The sequence below is a fragment of the Stylophora pistillata genome, chromosome 9 (genome assembly GCF_964205215.1).
Source record: "Stylophora pistillata chromosome 9, jaStyPist1.2, whole genome shotgun sequence".
NCBI lineage: Eukaryota > Metazoa > Cnidaria > Anthozoa > Scleractinia > Pocilloporidae > Stylophora > Stylophora pistillata.
Genome location: NC_142527.1, coordinates 3,497,701 through 3,518,652, shown reverse-complemented (window position 1 = coordinate 3,518,652; position 20,952 = coordinate 3,497,701). Strand labels below are relative to the sequence as shown.

General features: G+C 40.3%; 3 protein-coding genes and 1 pseudogene across 4 annotated transcripts in view; 1 reads left to right on the top strand and 3 right to left on the bottom strand.

Annotated features, from left to right (window-relative positions):
• Positions 1–3,866, bottom strand: part of LOC148722821 (uncharacterized) — a 71,348-nt gene extending 67,482 nt beyond the window's left edge. The window contains exon 1 of one of the 2 annotated variants that reach the window (XR_015991939.1): positions 3,636–3,830. The gene's annotated coding sequence lies outside the window, so the exon portion shown is untranslated. Of the gene's footprint in view, positions 1–3,635 lie in introns of both variants that reach the window. The other variant, XM_088734008.1, reaches the window with a different exon arrangement.
• LOC148722819 (zinc metalloproteinase nas-14-like) overlaps positions 1–20,952 on the top strand; it is a 68,855-nt pseudogene that overhangs the window by 33,110 nt on the left and 14,793 nt on the right.
• Positions 5,132–20,952, bottom strand: part of LOC148722817 (uncharacterized) — a 63,783-nt gene continuing 47,962 nt past the window's right edge. The window contains exons 2-4 of the mRNA XM_088734019.1: positions 19,898–20,928; positions 15,800–19,256; positions 5,132–10,268 (exon numbers count right to left, since the gene is read on the bottom strand). Coding sequence (XP_088590145.1) covers positions 9,815–10,268; positions 15,800–19,256; positions 19,898–20,858 — 4,872 coding nt within the window. The 5' untranslated portion in view covers positions 20,859–20,928 and the 3' untranslated portion in view covers positions 5,132–9,814. The remainder of the gene's footprint in view (positions 10,269–15,799; positions 19,257–19,897; positions 20,929–20,952) is intronic.
• Positions 10,256–15,761, bottom strand: LOC148722820 (uncharacterized). Its single transcript, XM_088733263.1, has 2 exons — positions 15,703–15,761; positions 10,256–15,493 (listed from the first exon to the last, which is right to left on the bottom strand). The coding sequence occupies exons 1-2, from the start codon at positions 15,759–15,761 to the stop codon at positions 14,260–14,262; spliced, it is 1,293 nt and encodes a 430-aa protein (XP_088589389.1). The 3' UTR covers positions 10,256–14,259.

Below are 20,952 nucleotides of genomic sequence, written 5' to 3'. Positions count from 1 at the left end.
CACCAGTAGTATTGGCAACTGTTGAGAATATGGCATTGGATCACTGATTACTAATAAGTGACATTAACGTGTTTGACTTAACTGTATCATGTACTGGGCAGAGGCAGATTTAACGACTTAAAGAAAGAGGGCCAAAGGGCAGGGCATAAAAGTTTGACAATAACAAAAACAGAACACAGAGTGGTGGAAATCACTGTGGGGGAGGGGGTTGGGGAGAACAGTACAGCTTCTTTGGCTCTCCAACTACATTGTGGTAAGAAAATTAGTGATCTAATAAATTCATCATATTTTTAAATCAGATTACTGGTCAATTTCATTGTCTGATTAGTGACAAAAAATTAATTGTGTGCTACTCATACTCTATCATAGCAATTGAAAGTATTGTGAGATAGAATAAATATATGAAAATCATATATTTTGAACTGCGGTATTTGATACGTATGATGGACGATCCTCGCAGTAGATAGCGCTATTTGAGCAATAGCGAAATTCAGACCTGAAAAAAATCAGGCCTGTACGGGACTCGAACCACTGACCTCTGCGATACTAGTGCAGCGCTCTAACCAATTGAGCTAACAAGCCAACTGAGAGCAGGCCGTTAAGTTGATTCGTAGTGAACCCGTGAAAGTGATAAATGAGATAGAATAAATATATGAAAATCATATATTTTGAACTGCGGTATTTGATACGTATGATGGACGATCCTCGCAGTAGATAGCGCTATTTGAGCAATAGCGAAATTCAGACCTGAAAAAAAATCAGGCCTGTACGGGACTCGAACCACTGACCTCTGCGATACTAGTGCAGCGCTCTAACCAATTGAGCTAACAAGCCAACTGAGAGCAGGCCGTTAAGTTGATTCGTAATGAACCCGTGAAAGTGATAAATGAGATAGAATAAATATATGAAAATCATATATTTTGAACTGCGGTATTTGATACGTATGATGGACGATCCTCGCAGTAGATAGCGCTATTTGAGCAATAGCGAAATTCAGACCTGAAAAAAATCAGGCCTGTACGGGACTCGAACCACTGACCTCTGCGATACTAGTGCAGCGCTCTAACCAATTGCTCAAATAGCGCTATCTACTGCGAGGATCGTCCATCATACGTATCAAATACCGCAGTTCAAAATATATGATTTTCATATATTTATTCTATCTCATTTATCACTTTCACGGGTTCATTACGAATCAACTTAACGGCCTGCTCTCAGTTGGCTTGTTAGCTCAATTGGTTAGAGCGCTGCACTAGTATCGCAGAGGTCAGTGGTTCGAGTCCCGTACAGGCCTGATTTTTTTCAGGTCTGAATTTCGCTATTGCTCAAATAGCGCTATCTACTGCGAGGATCGTCCATCATATGAAAGTATTGTCATGTGAAGTCACAAAAGATGGAACATCTGTTTGAGATTAGTTACATTTCACTTGTGAAGAAATTACTGTATACATGTACATGTAATAGAGAAAAATAATTTATGATAATGGTCTGAAGTTTGATTAAGAATGCTATGAAAGATTCCATGGGTTATATTGATCAACTGATTCTTTGAAAATTGAATCTCTTCATTGGTGCTGCTGCTGGTATCAAATTGTATTCTGCTTGCATATTGAGCAAAAATTTTAGACTGCTATTAGTCACTATTCAGTGAGATTGCAAATCTTTCAGACTTTTGAATAGATCAGATTCGTATGAAGACATTTATATCAACCTCATTTATATCAGCAGTTGCAGCACCTGCGTACTTCTTGGGTTAAAATCTGGGCTAACAGACTTTTTCAGGGTCCTGTTTTGACATTTTTTGGCTGTAACAGTTTGTCATCATTGGCACATACTTGTCACTAGGCTCTCATATATTGTACATTTGTGTTGTTCCAGACTATTCATAGACTACTTAACACTGCAATGGCATACTGAATAGACAGTGTGAATTCTCAGTCTCTATGGACTACAGAATTCAATCTCCCACGAGGCAACAAAACAAAAATGTTTTGTTTACTCTGTTTATCTAGCTCTGATACCCCTGAGCATGTTTTTCTTGTGTTTGTTTATCCAATGATATAATTTTGGGGCATCTAAATCAATACACCAATAGAACCAATAGGAAATCTTGCCGGAATATAACGTCCCTGTTGGCTGATCGTGGTAGAAATATTAGAATTGGCTGTAGCATTAGAGGTACAAGTCGTATTGATAGGATCGAATTGTAAACATTTCGAGGATTTCCCACGGCTCGAAGCTTGGATTTCTCCACCGTCGCTCTCAACGCTTAATAAGCGCTTCTTTCTGGGAAGTTTTCGATCCTTGACGATTCCCTTCAATTTATCTTTGAGCTCTTCAAGATGAACAGAGGCCTTTTTGAACTTGATCAATTGTCGGTAGCAAGCTTTACAAACTGACAACTCGCTAGTCGCAGAATAGCAGCTCACATTCACATCCAGAGAGGAACTAATATTCGCCGGAAAATCAAAAGAACTTTTTCCAAAAACATAAATTTTTTCTTTTGTCTCAACTGAAGTGGAACAAATAAAACAACCATCACTTTGCAAAACCTTCTTCAGCGTTTCCTCCAGCAAGAAACAATGATGAAATGCAGAATTTGAAAACGCGGGAATAACTTGTGCTCTGATTGGTCACATAAGAAACGATGTCAGTGATCTCATTGGTGCAAAGACAACAAAGGGAAAGGAATATTGTTCGAATGTGAACAGCCGTTTGTGGGGAGGAGCGTTGCGTGACGAGACTAAAAACGGCTGCGAGGGAGACTACTCGTATCATAGCAACAGTACTTCGAATTCTCCTGAAAAACGAGAAGCCTCGATCAAATAGCACATTTTAGAACTTTTAAAATCCAAGCAGAAAGATACTTTCGATCTGTGGTCTTGTTCCTTTGCACTTTTGTTGACAAATTCTTTCCTCTCAGTAACCCTGAGGCAGGATAAATGCCAAAACATTAAAACGTGGTCACGGAGCTGTTATAGTTGGATAATCCCTTTGTTTTTTTTCTATTTATAACACTGTCTGTTCAGTTGAAAACCGCCTTATTAAGTGATCAGTTTCGATATAGAAGTCCCTTTGTTGTATCCTCAAAACACATTGAAAAAGTTTACTGAGGGCATTGAAATGTTTCATATCCTTCAGCGTCTTGCTGGGAGAGCCCTTTGTGAATAAAATACCGATGCGACCATTTCAATGTTGTTACATATTTGCATGCAAAGTGAAATCGCTCAAAAATCAAAGATATTAAATATAAATAAATCTCCTTCGCTTCCTCATCTTTCATGCACTGAACGTAAATGTATCCTGTGCATCGTCGATACATACAACCTTAATTGATGGTTTGACATCTAATACATGTATCTTATTACACGTTTTATTGTGTAGTATCGCCGAGTATTTTTACGAGTTGTGCCGTATTTTGACGAGCCCGTAGGGCGAGTCAAAATACAAATTTGTACTCGTCTATGGCGTTATTTGTACTCGTCTAGGTGTAATTGGATAATAAACGCAGATATTTTGCGAGCTACGTAGTATTTTTCCTCGGCACATTTGAATAATTTTGTGTTTCCGCTTAGCCACTGGGCGGATTGTATCGTATTTAAAGTAGTACAGCTTGATCAGATATTTTAGCATACCTCTCACACTGTAGTTAATTAAAGTTCCTTTTGAGAATCGAGGAGCCTTGTATAGCTTCGATTAGATAGCGCACACAGTTCAACCTAATCCAAGCTGGACGGTTCCTTCGCAGCCTCGTGGACAGGGATGAAAAACGTTTGCGCATGCGTGACGTGAGCATGTTGATGTTGTCGTTGGCGAGCTTTTCGATCGTTCGATCGATGAAATGTCGGCGCAGTTTAAACTGTGCATTCCTGGATATATTTTGCATTTCAGACTGGAATGTAAGGACGCTCTTTGAAAATAACTTCTGTAAATTGAACGTATTATTTTTGGGAAATGTTTATTTGCTTGCGGCAAGAGTACCATATAACCTCATATATTAATTATGCATTCAGTCTTTGTTCAATTAAAACAATAGTGATAACAATAGAACTCCGCAGAGACTAGTAGTCTTTGTTTTCAAAATTTGGATTTTTTTTCTAAGTCTTTTTTGAAACAGGGTAAATTTGGCGCGTTTTGGCTGTGCAAAACGGAAAACTCAAGTAATTTTCCAGAGGTTTTTAATTTTGAAATATAACTGAATGTCCAGTTTCGCTTTGAAAGCGTAAAATTGGCCGGAAAACAACATTAAGTCTACGGTCAGGCTTTGAAGTTTGTCAATGCAAAGTTTAAATAAATGTTGTGTCTTACCTGTTCTTGTGGTTTTGGTTGATTCTTTCATTATCCTTTCGTGTCCTAGTGATGAAAATTGTTCGTGAAGGCCGGTGCATACAGCGATGCAAAGAAACCTTTGTATCTAGTCTTTCTGGACTTCACAAAGTTGGGCGATATGTTCGATAATGTTTCCAAAGGGATCGTTTCCGTAGTGCTGACGCCACATATATTCTTGTAGGTAGCCATCGAAAAGTCCTTTGGATGTTCCTGTTTGGGGCAAACCTCGCTTGAATCCCCACCATGTATTTTCGATACCCTGTGTGTGCGCACCGGTGAATTCCGGCGCATTGAAGCCATTCCATAGCAACCCTTTTTTGAACATCGCCACTCGTACCCGTCTCGCGATGAAGCACGTCGCATCCAGCGAAGTTCATTGCCGCGCCCAGCTCGAGGACATTTTACCGACGTCACAAGCAGGTTCTGATCCTTACCCCACTGTATGCACCGGTCGTGATCCGATAATATTCGAGAAAGTCGAATAAAATTCAGTCCCCCCATCTCCGAGTTGTTGTTGTTCTTCTTCCTTCTATCTTCTTCTTTCGTTGATGTTATTAGAAAGAGGTATGAATAAATTTTGTTTTCTATGTGGTATTTGGCCAATCGTAGAGAAGAAGAATGCATTCTTTAGTGCAAAAGTGTGAAATGATGAAAATAAAATGTTAGTTGTACGTTCAATAGAGAATTTGCACAGAGGGACCTACAAACTGCAAGGCAGTTATGCCAGTCATAAGGCAGCATTAAAATTAAAACTATCAGTAGTTCAATTGGGCACTAACATTGAGGGTCCACACTTTCACACTTTTATTTTATTTTCTTTCATATCTACAAGGTATTCCTTTGACCTGCAAATAGTGGGTCAAATTTTCTTAACTTAAATTACACTGGAAATAAAAATGAAAATGAAGAAATACAACATAAAAAGACAAAAAGATACACAAGAAAAGAAAAAAAAGGAAAAGGAAAGATTTTCATTGTAAAGGACTCCATAAAGGAATCTTTAGTCTCCAGAAAATTGGAAAGCCCTTTTTGCTTGTTTGTTTGGTTTTTTTTGAAAGATGTCTTTGACAAATTTGTTTATTCATTATTTTTATATTCAATTTGCAATGCAGCCACTTCAAGGCAGTACAAAAATTTATAATAATAATAAGAAGGAAGGTTAAAATGAAACAAGATGAGATATTCATAGTCAGAGGAAAAGGAATGATGGAGATGAGTAAGATGTTGGTTAGTATTAAAAGTAGGTGGTAAAAGGAATGGAAGAAGTTAGGTATAGAGAGCCAAAAAAAGTTTTTTTGAGTTAAAAAATTTTGAACTGAATATTTTGATTGATGTGATGGGGGGTGGGAGATAAGGATGGGTTGATCTGAGTTGGTTTTGACAATTGGTTTAAGGTAAAAGATTGATCAAAATTACTGGTATCTGTCTTGAATTTGAATGGTGATAATATAACAGACACAAAAGTAAATTCCAAAATAATCTAATGTTATGAAAACTTAACTAAGCTATTTTGACAACACAGGAAATAATGGAAATATTGCAAGATATTAATGAGAGAAAAATTCCCTCTCTCCAATATTAGCTTAATTAAAATAGTGGAAGTTTACCTATGTAAAATTAATAGCAATTCGTTTTGCAATGATAGATATTTAACTTTGGTTAAAAAATAAATGGCTTCTTTTTTCGTAATTTTCCCAATCCTAAAGAGCCACTTTCCTAGATTTAAATCAAAACAAAACCAAATGTATGATTTTGAGTCAACATAGTTCACAATGAAATCCATCTGTTTTCGCCACACCTCAGTCTCCTTCGTCACTTTGTTAAAATTTTATTTCACAGGCGTCACACTACGTGGTCCCTCATTAATATCTCGCTTTCTTTCTTCCCTTAATGTCTAAAATTTCGAAAAGGGTTACGGGAATAACTTTAGTTAATTGGAATGTTGGTCGGAAAACGGCGATGAGCAGCGACTATCTTGCTTTTCGATCGTTCGAAGATGATGTAAACAAACTAGAGTTTCTTCAGGGAAGTTCACAGCTCTTGCCAAACCAAGTGGCAAGGGCTTAAAAGTGCCGTAAAAAGCTTCTTTACTGTTCCTTGTTTTACCGACGAACCAACATTTTACATGAACGGAGGAAAAAGTGATCAGAAAAAGCCTACACGTCACTGTAAACGTTGCCTCAAATTGAGCCAGTTCGCAACCGTATTGGAACTTTGCCCAAAAGACCGTTTTTCGGCGCGAGAACAATTTTTTTACAATTTGTACACCCCTCAATTTTTTAAAATTCTTTTCTTCTTTTCAAAAATGAGAATTAAAACCTTATCTTTTTAGCAGCTTCCTTATTTTTTAAACTTTTGTAATGGCTGTTTATTTCCCGAAAAATTTATTGAGTTTAAATAAGCGCGCGTCTGAGCCCGCGTTTCATACCGCGGGTCTCTAGCGTACGCGCAGACGTTTCGTTTTCAGATGGGTTTCAAGTGTCTGAAGTGTACATTGAAAAACAAATATGATAGTTTCTTTAGAGACTATCAGCCTTTATTTATCGAAAAACAAAGTCATACATTTTAGAATTTCTGCCTCAAGTAACAAAACTGTACCAAAATCATGAACGGTTCTGCGGTTTCATGAAATATGTGTAAGCGATCCTCGCAGTAATGAACCAAATCCCGCATGGGCCTGAATTCTTTCAGGCCTCAGTTCCACTGCTACATACACCGAATGCAAGTATGGCGTGTAATTTGAGTTGCCATTGTTCTGGACTCACAAGCCTCTCACACATGTAGTAATCCTTTTGTGTTTCCACGTGAAGACGAGGCTGGTGAGTCCAAAACAGTGACGATTCAAATTGGACGCCATGTTTGCGTTCGATGTAGAAGGAGGGTTCATTACTGCTATGATCGCTTTCATACAAACTTTAGGTTAGGGTTAGGGTACTAGCAAAATGTATCTTTGCTTTCGTTATTGCACGTGACCTGCCCGCGCCCTGTATCACACCAACAACTAACCACTGGCGAGGAGCCGAGAAGACTTTGGGCTCGAGATTGGGCAATGAGCACCGCATTGTACCAGTCTAAGTAGTGGCGTGTGAGCACTACAAAAGTTGACGAACACGAGGATCGACTTAAGTACGTCCCTAATACGGTTTAAATTTCGTCAATCAAATCACGTGACTTACTATTTAGCTCCATGGCGTCACAGTATCGGTATCGATAACGAAGAAAAGTATATCAATGCCTTACTCGGTATCGTATCGATGGGAAACCCATATCGGCTCATCTTTACCCACTACTGACGATCCTGCCGCAAGTAGAAACCTAACGACCATGCTTTAAGAAAGGAGTTAATCTTCTCCCGAGAATCCAATCAACTAGCGATAATATTCTGTGAACCAATCATAACAGCGAATGGAAGGAGAACCTTTTGAAAACTTTTAGTTGGATTGCCAACGTCCGGGAAACTTCTTGTTTTGATTATCGTTACTTCCTGACAAAAATTTTGTATCGCCGGCCGAAGCGTGGTTGAATTTGAGCGTCGTCGACAAACCCAGGATCGGATTACGGATTGGATCACGGGTCAGAAAAAAAGGGTTTTTGAAGAAATTAAGATACTAAGATATGTTAAGTATGCGGTTCACCTTCGAAAACCAATTTTTTCATTTTTATACCAAACTAATCATTAATAATTTAAGAATAGTTTCCAAGAGAAATTAGTGTAAAATATTGAAACGCTCGCGAATTATTTAGGAAAACGTATTTTCAAACTGAATTCGTTTTCCCGCCAAAGTGTGAATAGGCAATTATAACACGTCAACATAAATGACTCCCGTAGGGTTTCTTGCGGTAAAACATCCTGTTCCTTGAATTTTAATTGCGTAAACATCTCCTGATATCGGGTGCATGTGGAGATCTTTGCTATCTGTCTACGTTAAAACTATAATGTGAATGCAGAAAGATAAAAGGAGAAGGGTCCAAGGATCCAAGAGTCCAGGCGAAAGTAAAAAATAAAGTCTGGCTGTCAGCACACGAGGTAAAGAAATTCGAAGTGGAATGGCCAAAGAATCTCACCGAAACGGATAAAGGCTCGTGGTTTAGCCAATCTTCGCTGCTCACACTCGATCATTTACCATCAAGTTTTACTGCGGGGTACGTAAGCCAGTTGAAACAAGAGGCTACACGGACCTATAATCTGACCGGATATACGGTTCAGAGTGAACGAATTGAAGGCCTTGATGTTTTAAGCAAAATCGCTGTTGAGTACCTTTCATTGTTTGTTATCATGGAGAGTTAGTGGAGATTAAGACTTAGGAACAAATTGATGCCATGACAAAATGGAAATACTAAAATCGCCAGATGAAATGCGGGGACTAGTGTAAGTACTACAGCAAAGTCAACAGACAAGGAATGAGTCACTTTGTGACTTACACCGTTTCTCGGAGAAGTCCAGAATGATGGTAACCATCCAACTCTGCAGAATGATAAACTCATACCTCAGGCTTCCTACAAAACCAATACTAAGTAAAATCCTACGTTTATTAAACTTCTGGTTGCAAAAGTCCTCACATAATGACGCTGCAATTCAAATCTTTCTCTGCATGCACGAGCCAAATTTCTCCATTTTCCATTCCTATGTCTACTTTATCCCAACAGTCGCTCAATAAATATATGTATTTGAACGCAATGATCTTTGCTTACAAGGTTTTCTCCCGCTCACATCTGATAACAAACTTATGAACTTTTCTCCCTCTGAACGATACACCACCAAAGGCATGCTATAGACCGCAAGTTTTTTGACTTATGGAAATTAAAGATATGTGGCAGTAGCTTCCAAAAGCCTTTTTTGTCAGGAAAGTGTGGTTGTTTTGTTCGCCAAAAGTTCATTCGGAAGATAAGTGTAAACTGTGAAAAGCCTGGTTATCGCTTATTTGCGGCACAGCACTTCAAGCCTGAAACAGTCGATGCCAAAATTCAACCTCGTTCCTAGGCTAAGTCCACCACATCACTGAACGCCAATTAAAAATTGCCTTGTGGCGCCTATTGTACATTTTCCTGCACAGGAAAAACCAAACCGGATTTCTGATTCTGGTCTTTAACGGCAGAACTGAGCCAAAGAACCCTTAAGGTCTGTCACGGGTGCCTTAATAACCGTTGGATAGTTACCCGCAAAATATGTATTTGCTTAGAGTCTCATGAGATGTGAGAAAAAAAAACCTAATTCATGTATACGCCAATGTGCCTTCTTTGAATGAATTAATAGGGTCTGTAGATTCTACGGATTACCTTAAAATTTGGTCCAAAGACTTCCAAGATATTAACCTTAAATATCGTGTGAGAGAATTTCGTTTATCTAGGTGCATCTTCCGCGATGGCCTTCTACTTAAAACGAATCGGTTTAGGTTAAATCGGTAAACTTGACAGAAAAATTGCAAGGCAAACAGTAAGAAAATCGAAAAATCCCCACACGGATTTATCAACCTACTTAATTTTTTTACATATTAGGTATATATTGGGTAGCCCCCAGATTATAGTGGCTGTTAACGGCCTTTTTATATTCTTCGCCCAATACCTTTTGTCTCATGTTAAGTGCTCCCTGGTCTACCTCAGGGGCTGAGGTGCGGTCTCCAAGTGTATGCTGGGTAGCCCCCAGGCTATGGTAGCTATCAGCGGTCTCCTCATTTTCCTCGCCCAATACCTTTTGTCTGATGTTAAGTGCTCGCTTGTGTGACTCTGCGGCTGAGTTGTAATCTTTAAGTACATATTGGGCAAGCCACAGCCTATAGTAGCTGTTAGCAGTCCTCTCATGTTCTTCACCCAATACCTTTTGTCTGATATTAAGTGCTCGCTTGTGTGACTCTGCGGCTGAGGTGTAATCTCCAAGTGTAAATTGGGTAACACCCAGGTTATAGTAGCTGTCAGCAGTCTTCTCATGTTCTTCGCCCAATTTAAGTTTTGAAAAGGGTTTATTCATAACAAACCACATAAGTTACAAAATAAAAGTGCTAACGCACGTGGGCTTGGCCCCAACTAATTATTAATAAACATTCCAAAGTTCCAAAGTTTAAGAGTTCTTAATTATCTACGAGTATTAAATATTACTAATATTAATGTAAGGTTATAAATAATTCTAAAATAGTTAGGACTAATATTAATATAAGCTTAATCTATAATATTGGTATGGCTAGGGCTAACGTAGACTAATATTAATGTAACTCTAGGATTGTTTAATGCTAATTCTAAGTTGTAAATAATTCCAAGTTGATTTAATCAAATGTTAACTGAAGCTTAAGGTAAACTAATATTAAAATAAGCTTTATCTATAATATTGGTATGGCAAGGGCTAACGTAGACTAATATTAATATAACTCTAGGATTGTTTAATGGTAATTCTAAGTTTTAAATAATTCCAAGTTGATTTAATCAAATGTTAACTAAAGCTTAAGGTAATCTATTTGCAAAAGTATTCTATAGGAGTCCCCATCAATTGTACAGATTGATGGGGACTCCCAAGCTTTTCTAAAGTTAGATAACGAGAGTCGGAAGTAGTCGCACGCAATTCTGTTTTTGGTCTCGCTGAGGGCATAGCGAATTATACCCTCAGGGGGGTCATTCCCATTGTGGAAGGTAGATTTATTTCGAAATTTCCAGATGCTGTACAGAATTATCTTAATTAGAAAGCGGGCAATACGATTCTGTTTTGGACTAGCGGGGGTCCAACGAAAAAAGAAAACATAGGTACAGGATGGGAGAAATCTAGTTCCAAGGATAGAGGAGATAACAGGGGAAAAGTGGGTCCATACAGATTTCATACGGGGGCAATTGAGAAAACAGTGATCTATAGTTTCTTTACGGGAACAGAAGGCGCACTTATCTGAGTCGATATATCCCCAATTCTTTAGAGAATCGCGGACCTTAATAGCGCGAAGTACAATTTTCCAGAGTATGTCGTTCTTATAATTTTCAGAAAAGTCATCTCGCACTAAATTCCAAAATTTGTCAAGATTAAAGTCAATCGGAAGGAAGGGAGTCCAAAAGCGATGAAGAATTGGAGATATGGAGTTTCCTTCAAGAGAGTTTGATAACATTTCTTGGAAGAAAATTCAAAATCGCACCACTCCGTGCGGGAGAGAATCCCACGTAGAGTGGTGAGCGCCGAGAGAACATTCTCATAATAGGGCGTCAAGATCTGTGTACGCGGGGTGGAGTTATCTCGAAGAGAGCTCCACTCCGAGCGACAGGAGGCAAGCCTAGAGCCTAGAAAATATCTGGCCAAATAAAAAGGATTTTGATTCGCGATCATCTAGATTAGAAATTACTGAGGCTAATTTAAGAGATTTACCTTTGATCAGGAAATTCAAAATGCCGAGACCGCCACTGCTAAGAGATTGGTGGCAGGTCGCTCGGCTCACCGTTTCAATTCGACAACTCCAGACAAATGGCCAGATTAAAGCGTTCACCTTAGAAATTACCCATTTTGGGACACACAAAACTGTAGAGAGATATAGGAGCTTGCTAATTCCGAGGGTGTTAACGATGAGTGATCGGCCGACAAGAGAAAGAGAGCGGGATTTCCATAAATTTAGATGTTTTTCTAATTTCTCTAGTTTTGGCTGCCAGTTATCTAATTCAGTATCGCGGCCGAAAACAACACCTAGAATTTTAATTTTTGTCACCCATTTGAGGCCAAGTGGTTGGTCGTCGCGCTTACGCCACGCCCCCAACCAAGTGGCCTCTGTTTTGGTGAGATTAAGGCGTGCTCCAGAGCCACGCTCGTAAATATTAATCATGTTGAATAGAACTTGCAGCGAGCGATAAAATTTCACTATGCAGGTCGTATCGTCAGCATAATTTCCAACTTTATAGCAGAGACCATGTGCGCCCGGAAGGAGAAAGCCTTCGATTTTAGGATTATTTCGGATTTTGCATGCGAGAGTTTCAACGCACAAAACATAGAGCAGGGGAGAGAGGGAATCCCCCTGTCTTACCCCACGAGACAAAGGAATCGCATCGGTTAGCCATTCATTAACAATAACACGCATATTGACCCCATTATATAAAGTGTTGATCCAAAAACAAAAAGACGGGCCAAAACCAAAACGGGGTAAGAGGCTTTGCAGAAAGGTACGATTAACGCGATCGAAGGCTCTCTCTTGATCTAAACTGAGCAAAATGCCGGTTTCATTCGTGCGGTCGATGTAATCTAAGATATCTCTAAGTAAATGTAAGTTTGAAGTAATTTTGAGTCCGGGCACAGAACAAGTTTGATCAGGGTCAACGATATATTCCAGAACTTCAGAGAGTCGAAGAGAGAGAACTTTTGAGCATAACTTATAATCAACGTTTAAGAGGGAAATCGGACGCCAATTTTTCAGATTCTTACGATCTCCTTTCTTAAAAATAACGCGTGTGTTGCTCATCTTCATGGAATCACACATCTCTCCGGCTTGGTAGCATGCATTTAAGACTTGACATAAAAGTGGAGCTAAACGATCCCAAAATCTAGCGTAGAATTCAACCGAAAGGCCATCAGGGCCAGGCGATTTATTCCTATTCATATTTTTCATAGCGAGAGTAAGTTCGTCAAGCGTGATCTCGCCTTCACAAGATGACGCCTGATCAAAAGTTAATTTCCGTGATAGAGAGGATAAAAGATCTTCTTGAAGAGCAGCATCTATCGGTTCTTCGGAAAAGAGCTGAGTGTAGAAATCGATATGAACTTTTTCAATCTCTTCTTGGGAGGAGACTTCGACACCGGAAGAATCATAAACCGAAGAGATGTGGGATCGTTGAGCTTTAATTCTTTGTAAATTAAAAAAGTACCGACTGGGGCGTTCGCCTTCCTCTAGCCATTCTGCTCTACTACGAATAATGATTCCTTCGACTTGTTTAGTTCGAAGGGCTTTCAAACGACATTCGGTGTCAGAAATTAAAGGGATAACGGAATTTTCTCCGTCAACTAAACGTTGACGAAGACGGATCAATTTGTTCGTCAAAATTACCTGGTCTCTTTGCAATTGTCTTCGCTTTTTACGGGAAAAGGAGATCGTTTCTTCTTTAATAGACTGTTTTAAAAACTCCCACCAATCTTGGAGACACGGAAAACAAGATAAAAAACGTACATGATCATCGATTAGTTTCTCTATAGTAGCGCAAAAATCCTTATCGTTCAAAAGAGAGTCGTTAAAACAACAAACGCCTGGACCGCGTTTTACAACGGTGGGAATATCAAAGGTAAGAAAAACAAAATCGTGGTCGGATATCGAAATAGGGCGAATGTCACACTTAACGTTGGGTGATAATAAATCTTTCGAAATTAAAAACTTGTCAAGTCTACTCCCAATTGACCGTGTGGAATTAAACCACGTAAATTCTCTTGATCTTGTATGCAAATTTCGCCAAACATCTGAAAGCGCGAAATCACTTTTTAAAGATTCGTAGTCTTTGTGTATAGAGATATTCCCACCAAATTTATCGAGAGCGTTGTCGTAACAATTAAAATCTCCTCCGATGATGGTCGCAGAGGAGGGAATGAAAAATTCATGAATCGAAACAAAAAAACTTTTCCGTTCGGTAGGATTGGTAGGAGCGTAGATATTGACTAGATTAATATCAAAGTCGTTGCACCTGATCAAAACACTGACAATGCGACCTTGTGAGTCCTTCTTCCAAGATACGATTTCGTTTGAGCATTTCGAAGAAATCAAGGTAACGACACCACCCTGTTTCCCGGAGGTAGGGGACCAAAAACTACGGCCCAGCCATCCACAGGATAGAGATTTGATAGTAGATTCAGAATGAATTAACGTTTCTTGTACAAAACAGACATCACAGTTGGACTTCTCGATCAAATCAAACAAGAAATTGTAGGTAAGGGGGTTTGCTAGCCCCCTTGCATTAATAGTTAAGACTTTGAAATAACTTGGAAAAAAGACTCACTTAAAAAAGTAAAAACTTACTTGGACTTTTTAGAGTGTCTATTTTTTCCTTTTTTCTTTTCCGTGGGGGTAGTTTCCTTTCGACTTGGAGATACATCGGATGATTTTCTTTTGAGATCGTGGGTGGTTTCCATGTCATTTTCGGTTTCAAGGGTAAATGAAGCTGTGGTAGGAACAGGTATCGTATCGATGAGCGTGGCCTTCCGGTGGTGAGTGTAGTTGTAGTAGGTTTACGAATGCAGGCAAGGGACAGATCAGGCAAGCGAGCAGGTGTGCGACGGGATGACGGCTTGATGGATTTGTGAGCAATGAAACCATGAGGATCCAGAATCGGGGAATCAGAAAAGACGGATGACGGTTGAGAAGATTGTTCGGAGAGATTGTGCGAGGGCAGTTCGGGTTGAGAGTGTTGCTGTTCAGGTTGAGAGTGTTGCGAAGGTTTTTCTGGTTTAGAATGTTTCTCGGACTGTTCAGGTTGAGAGGGTGGTTGAGTCTCGTTGAAATGTTCAAGTTGAGAAGGTTGTTCCAGTTGAGAAGATTGATTAGTTTCATTGAAGTCGTCAGGCGGGGGGGAGACGGGAGGCAAATTCTCAGCAAGTTCTTCGTTGACGGGCGGATTTGGCAGAAGAAAATTTTCAGAAGATCGTTTTGGTGAAAGAAGAACAGAAGCAAGTGGAGCATTTTCGTCAATAGAACCATGGTCGTCTGATACATCAATGTTTACTTCATCCGTTTCATCGGTTTCGGCACAGCGAGTGAGTGGAAAGACCCAAGAGTAATCACAATTGATCCCCAAGTGGCCTTTCTCTTTACAAATACAGCATAGAACGGGGCGTTCACACTCTGACGCCTCGTGGCCAATGCCTTCGCAATTGAAGCAAATCTTGTTGGGGCAGCCATTAGCAAAGTGTCCAGAACAATTACATTTGCGGCAAGTGGGAACTTGGCCATTATGTCGCAGGAAGATCTGAAACTTTCCAAATCTCAGGAAACTCGGGATAGGTTTAAAAACCCGAACACGGTAGTATCGAAAGCCATTGTAAATAGCGGGAGCATAAGAATGCTTACCTCTCCGGTAGTGTAACACCTCACAGTAAGGTGCTAGGCGTTTAATTATCGCCAAATCTGATAGTTCAAAGGGCGCGTCGTAGATGGTGAGAAATGTTAACGGTTTGTCAACATCTTGTAGGGCGTAGTTTTCTGAACCAAGTTTTAGAGAATTGAAGCTTAAAAACCTTTATTTGGCGGTCTCAGACTTGAAAGTCACGAAGACTTTCCCATTAAGTTTTCGTTGGAGGCATTGTATGTCTGTAAATTCAATGTTCAGCGCCGAAAAAGCGTCGAAAACGGAACGAGCAGTCGCTGATTGAGACGGTGTAAAGAAAACGGTTCTCGGCCGCTGCGGCATGTTGTTTTAAATAAAAGCAGAAACCCGCTTGTTTGCCACATCATTACCAATATTTCCAGAGGTACGCGCAGCTCTCGACACATATGATTCTCCATTTACGATCGACGAGTCTTCAATGGTTTCATCGGCAACTACCTTTTGTCTGATGTTAAGTGCTCGCTTATGTGACTCAGCGGCTGAGGTGTAATCTTTAAGTGCATATTGGGTAACCCCCAGCCTATGGTAGCTATTAGCGGTCTTCTCATGTTCTTCACCCAATACCTTTTGTCTGATGTTAAGTGCTCGCTTGTGTGACTCAGCGGCTGAGGTGTAATCTTTAAGTGCATATTGGGTAACCCCCAGGTTATAGTAGCAATTAGCGGTCACCTCATGTTCTTCACCCAATACCTTTTCTCTGATATTAAGTGCTCGCTTGTTTGACTCAGCGGCTGAGGTGTAATCTTTAAGTGCATATTGGGTAGCTCCTAGCTTTTTGTAGCTGTCAGCAATCTTTTCATGTTCTTCACCCAATACCTTTTGTCTGATGTTAAGTGCTCGCTTGTGTGACTCAGCGGCTGACCTGTAATCTTTAAGTGCATATTGGGTAACCCCCAGGTTATAGTAGCTATGAGCGGTCACCTCATGTTCTTCACCCAATACCTTTTCTGTGATGTTAAGTGCTCGCTTGTGTGACTCAGCGGCTGAGGTGTAATCTTTAAGTGCATATTGGGTAACCCCCAGGTTATAGTAGCTATGAGCGGTCACCTCATGTTCTTCACCCAATACCTTTTCTGTGATGTTAAGTGCTCGCTTGTGTGACTCAGCGGCTGAGGTGTAATCTTTAAGTGCATATTGGGTAACCCCCAGATTATGGTAGCTGTCAGCAGTCTTTTCATGTTCTTCACCCAATACCTTTCGTCTGATGTTAAGTGCTCGCTTGTGTGACTCAGCGGTTGAGGTGTAATCTCTAAGTGCATATTGGGTAACCCCCAGATTATGGTAGCTGTCAGCAGTCTTCTCATGTTCTTCACCCAATACCTTTCGTCTGATGTTAAGTGCTCGCTTGTGTGACTCAGCGGCTGAGGTGTAATCTTTAAGTGCATATTGGGTAACCCCCAGGTACTGGTAGCTCTTAGCAGTCTTCTCATGTTCTTCACCCAATACCTTTTTTCTGATGTTAAGTGCTCGCTTGTGTGATCCAGCGGCTGAGGTGTAATCTCCAAGTGCATATTGGGTAAGCCCCAGCTGATTGTAAATGTTAGCAGTCTCCTGGTGTTCTTCTCCAAGCAATTGAATTTCGATGTCGAGTGCACGCTTGTAGGACTCGGCAGCTGCGTTATAATCTCCTAGTGCGTATTTTGATAACCCTAATTCGCAATGTGCATGGGCGGTCTTCCTATTTTCTTCACCGAAGAGTTCCAAGATGATGGTTAGAGCATGTTGTTTTGAACTGACAGCTTCTGAGAAGAGACGCAGGCAATGTTGATTTTGTCCTCGAAGCGAATACCACTTTGCTAGAGCCTCCTTGTGCATACTTGAGCTGTCGTGTTCTTCGTCTGTTGTCCTTTTTTGTAGTGAACTTAGATGATAGGTGATAAGTTTCTGAGTTAGTGATAAACCTTCCTGATAATTATCCAAGTTTCTCAGCATGCTAATGGTGTTTTCTTCAAATTTAAACCAGCCCGGTTTGGTCATTTCATTGGTTGACTCAGTGCCTTGGAGCATTCCGAACAGTAACTTGGTTGAGAACTCAATGATTTTGGCTGAAGATATTTTTGCAATAGCTTTGCCCACAAGATAGGTCACTGCAACTTGAACTGGTTCGTTTCCAAGACTTTCTGAACTTGAGGGTACTCTGTCTTCATTCCCATAACTTGCCTCTCCATCATTGTCCGGAATTACTAATAAATGCATGTCTCCTGCTTCTCTGCATTCTTGCACCGCTCTGTCATAGAACGTGGCTGACATCTCGTAATCGCTTTTTGCGCATCGATAGAAAATAGCGAGGATTTGAAATATCATAAGTCTCAGAACTTTGTGTTCAGCAGTTTTGTTGAGAAGGGAAATAGCTTCTTGTAAACTTCTTACTCCGTCTTCCGTCTTTCCTACCACAAGCTGATAGATGCCAGAGTAGCACAAGTGTTTGCCTTTCTCTTCAGGACAAATGGTAGCCGTTGAACTTTGAAGTTTACTGGCCTCCGAAAGCAACAGCTTTGTTTTTTCACTCCCTCCCCAGGTCATATAGAAGAACGCTTTGGACTGAAGTAGTTGTCTGTGGAGAACAGTTCGTCCAAGCTGGCTAGCTGCCTCTATTGCCGATTGAAAAATCTTGTCAAAATTAGGTTCGTTGTGGAAAAAAGCAGTATCAAGAAAAAACTCGGCTTTTGCCAAAACTTGAAAAACTCTGTCCGCTATCTTGCAATCTGAACAACCATCTATCAAACTTTGGACAATGCTTCTTTCATCGTCGAAGAACTCGATCAATGCTTTCATGGAGTGTCCTGTGAGGAACATCTCATTAAGTTTCTCAACAAATCCAATGTAGAATGATAAAAAGCGAGTGTTTGCGTTCAGAATTGTTTCTTTCATGATATGTTCACCCTTGTCTCTTGCAAATGACTGTAAGAGTTTGTGAATGGAGAATTTATCCGAACTGGAGATTTTATCCAGGAGAGCCCTCCCTTGCAGTCTTCCCAAAACTTTCTTGGTTTCGGTGAACCTCGTTAGTCCTAAAACAGCTGTGGCAATCTTAAGATCAAATTTATCTGGAAGAACACTCAAGGACACCAGTGCTTCTTGGTCCTGCGAAGAAAGTCTCTGGAAAGACGATTCAAATAGGGTTTTAAGTCTAGCATCACTGGTAAATTCTGGGTTGTCCAGCAATTCGAGTGAGTTATTTTTTGTCCGCATTAAGTCATCAAGATCTGCACTACATTGGGCGGAATCCTCGGGGAGCGACTTACACAACAACCATATAGCTAAGGGCACTTTCCCACATATTTGCACGATTTTTGTTGGGTCAGAAGCGCTCAAATTTGGAAGAAGCTTTTCCACTAACTCTTTTGAGGATGAGTTGTCGAGTTCTCCTATTCTGATGGACTTGTGTCCATGTAGGGACATATCCAAATAGGCCATTGACTCCCGAGTGGTTAAAAGAAATTTGACCTTTTCGCTACGGTTGAGAATATCTTTCAGCAGATTCACAGTCTCCTCTTTTACATTTGGCTCGCCACATTCAAGCAAATCATCGGCATTATCGAGAATCAACACGCATGGATCCGATAGCCTTTTAAAAATGAAACCAATTTCATCGGCAGGTGTCAAATTCTGATTTTCCGATTCTCCGGTTCGAAAGTGGCTGAGTAGCTTTGAGGTTAAATCACCTTTTGACTTAAGCCCACGCAGTGAGATAAAGTAGACAGGTAGCCCGCGATTTTGAAGCTGGTGACCCACTACGATTGCGGTAGACGTCTTTCCAAACCCTGGTGACCCCCAGAGTGATACGATACGGGTCGACTCCGAAGTCACGTGACCAATAATCTCTTCACATTCTTTGCCACGGCCAGTAAAGTTGGGAGGAAGATGAAGTCGTAAAGCGCATGGTATAAATCCTACAAGGAAGGTTTGTTTTAGGCAAAAAATATAATTAAAGAAGCGCCTTTGACATGATAATTTAGTATGCACTTAAAATTTGTATTGGTACAAAGAAAAGAAAAAGAAAACTCAAAACCGAACAATAGATAACACTCAACTGTGCTCCATTCTGTAGCTTGTGATGGCATTAGCATGGAAGAGGCATCAGTCTAGTAGATTTTATGTTTGTTCATTTTATGCACATTTAATCATTTAACATGTGGCGCAAATGCGTTATTCAGTAGTAAAGATTGAAATGAACTTAAAATCCAGACTTCATGTGAGTTCCGGTCTCTTTTTCACAGGTCACCCTCGTTCTTGCGCTGACAAACGCCATAGAAATGGATGAATTAGATGATGCAGTATTACTGTCTTATGAAAGTGTATATAAAAACGTAAAATGTTGAGAAATGAAATTCTGAGTATTTTTTCACGCAGTTCCCTTTTGCCTCGTAACTAAACTTGTTTTCTCTTGGCATTATGTGCCAAGGAAAGAAGACGTCTGTGAAGGACACTAAATCGTGAGTGATGTGAAAAAAGGTATTAATCATCACCAAATCGTCAAATTGAACCCTGAAAACGCGTGGTTCAAATTGTGATCAGATCAGCTGTCATTTACCTGGAATTTGCCTCTCCCTTAGGTCTTTCACATCTTGGCTTAACTCGGCAATATTCTCAACAATCCTTCCTTGACTAGCAGCGATTGCCTCTTTCAGGTACTCGGTGTCTTGTTTTTGCGATCGCTGTAGGTTTTGTAGCTCATCTTTAACATCTTCCCTGACAATTCTGCTTTGAGCTTGAAACTCGGCAAACTTGGTTTCAATCTTTTCTTGGGTGGCAGCATTTGTAGATTTGATTGTTTTCCTTACGTCTTCAGTGCCTTCCTGATGAGATTTCTGTATAAGCTGCAAGTCATTCTTAACTTCTCTAAGGAACTCGTTTTCTTTTTGAAGCTCTGTTCTGACGTCATCTTCTAACTTCCGAACTTTCTCGGTAGGAAAGTCAGACTCAGTCAAACTTCCAACAGCATCAATGGGGCTAGTGCTAACTCCCAGGACTTTGATCGCGTCTTTAGCGAGTTGAACATATTGATCAAATGTTTTTTTGTCCAATTCGGATTTATTTAAATGACAGAGTGAATTTCTCAACATTCGAAGCTGATCCATCGCCAATGCAAAGGTTTCTGCTTTATTTCCAGTGGGGCTAACCACAGAAGAATGGAAAGTACCACGTGGTAACTTACAGGGCTTCAAGTATAACTCATGGAGTATCCTGTGATGGCCTTTGCTGTCTGGCAAAGCAAAGGACCGTGCATAGATGGTGGCCTGGAACAGGGCTGTACAATCCCATTCATCATAGGAGAGATGTGTGGGGACCTTAGTTACTCCACCCTCAGTACTTAAGAACAAGTTACGGACTGCATTAGAGTCATCCCATGGCTGGAAACCGGGCAGTGACGCGAAAGTATTGTTCCACATCTGTTTGAAAGCTTGGCGTAATGCCCTGGGGATTTCATTGAGCACGACGAAGGTAAACTTCAGGTAATTCAATTGCTCGTTTGTGAAAGGTTGTAAAGCCATTCTACTCAACGACCACGTCTCGCGGAATCCCGCTCAATTCATCGATTTATTTAGCCTTCGCCAGTTAAGCCTGATAAAATAAAAAACACACAAA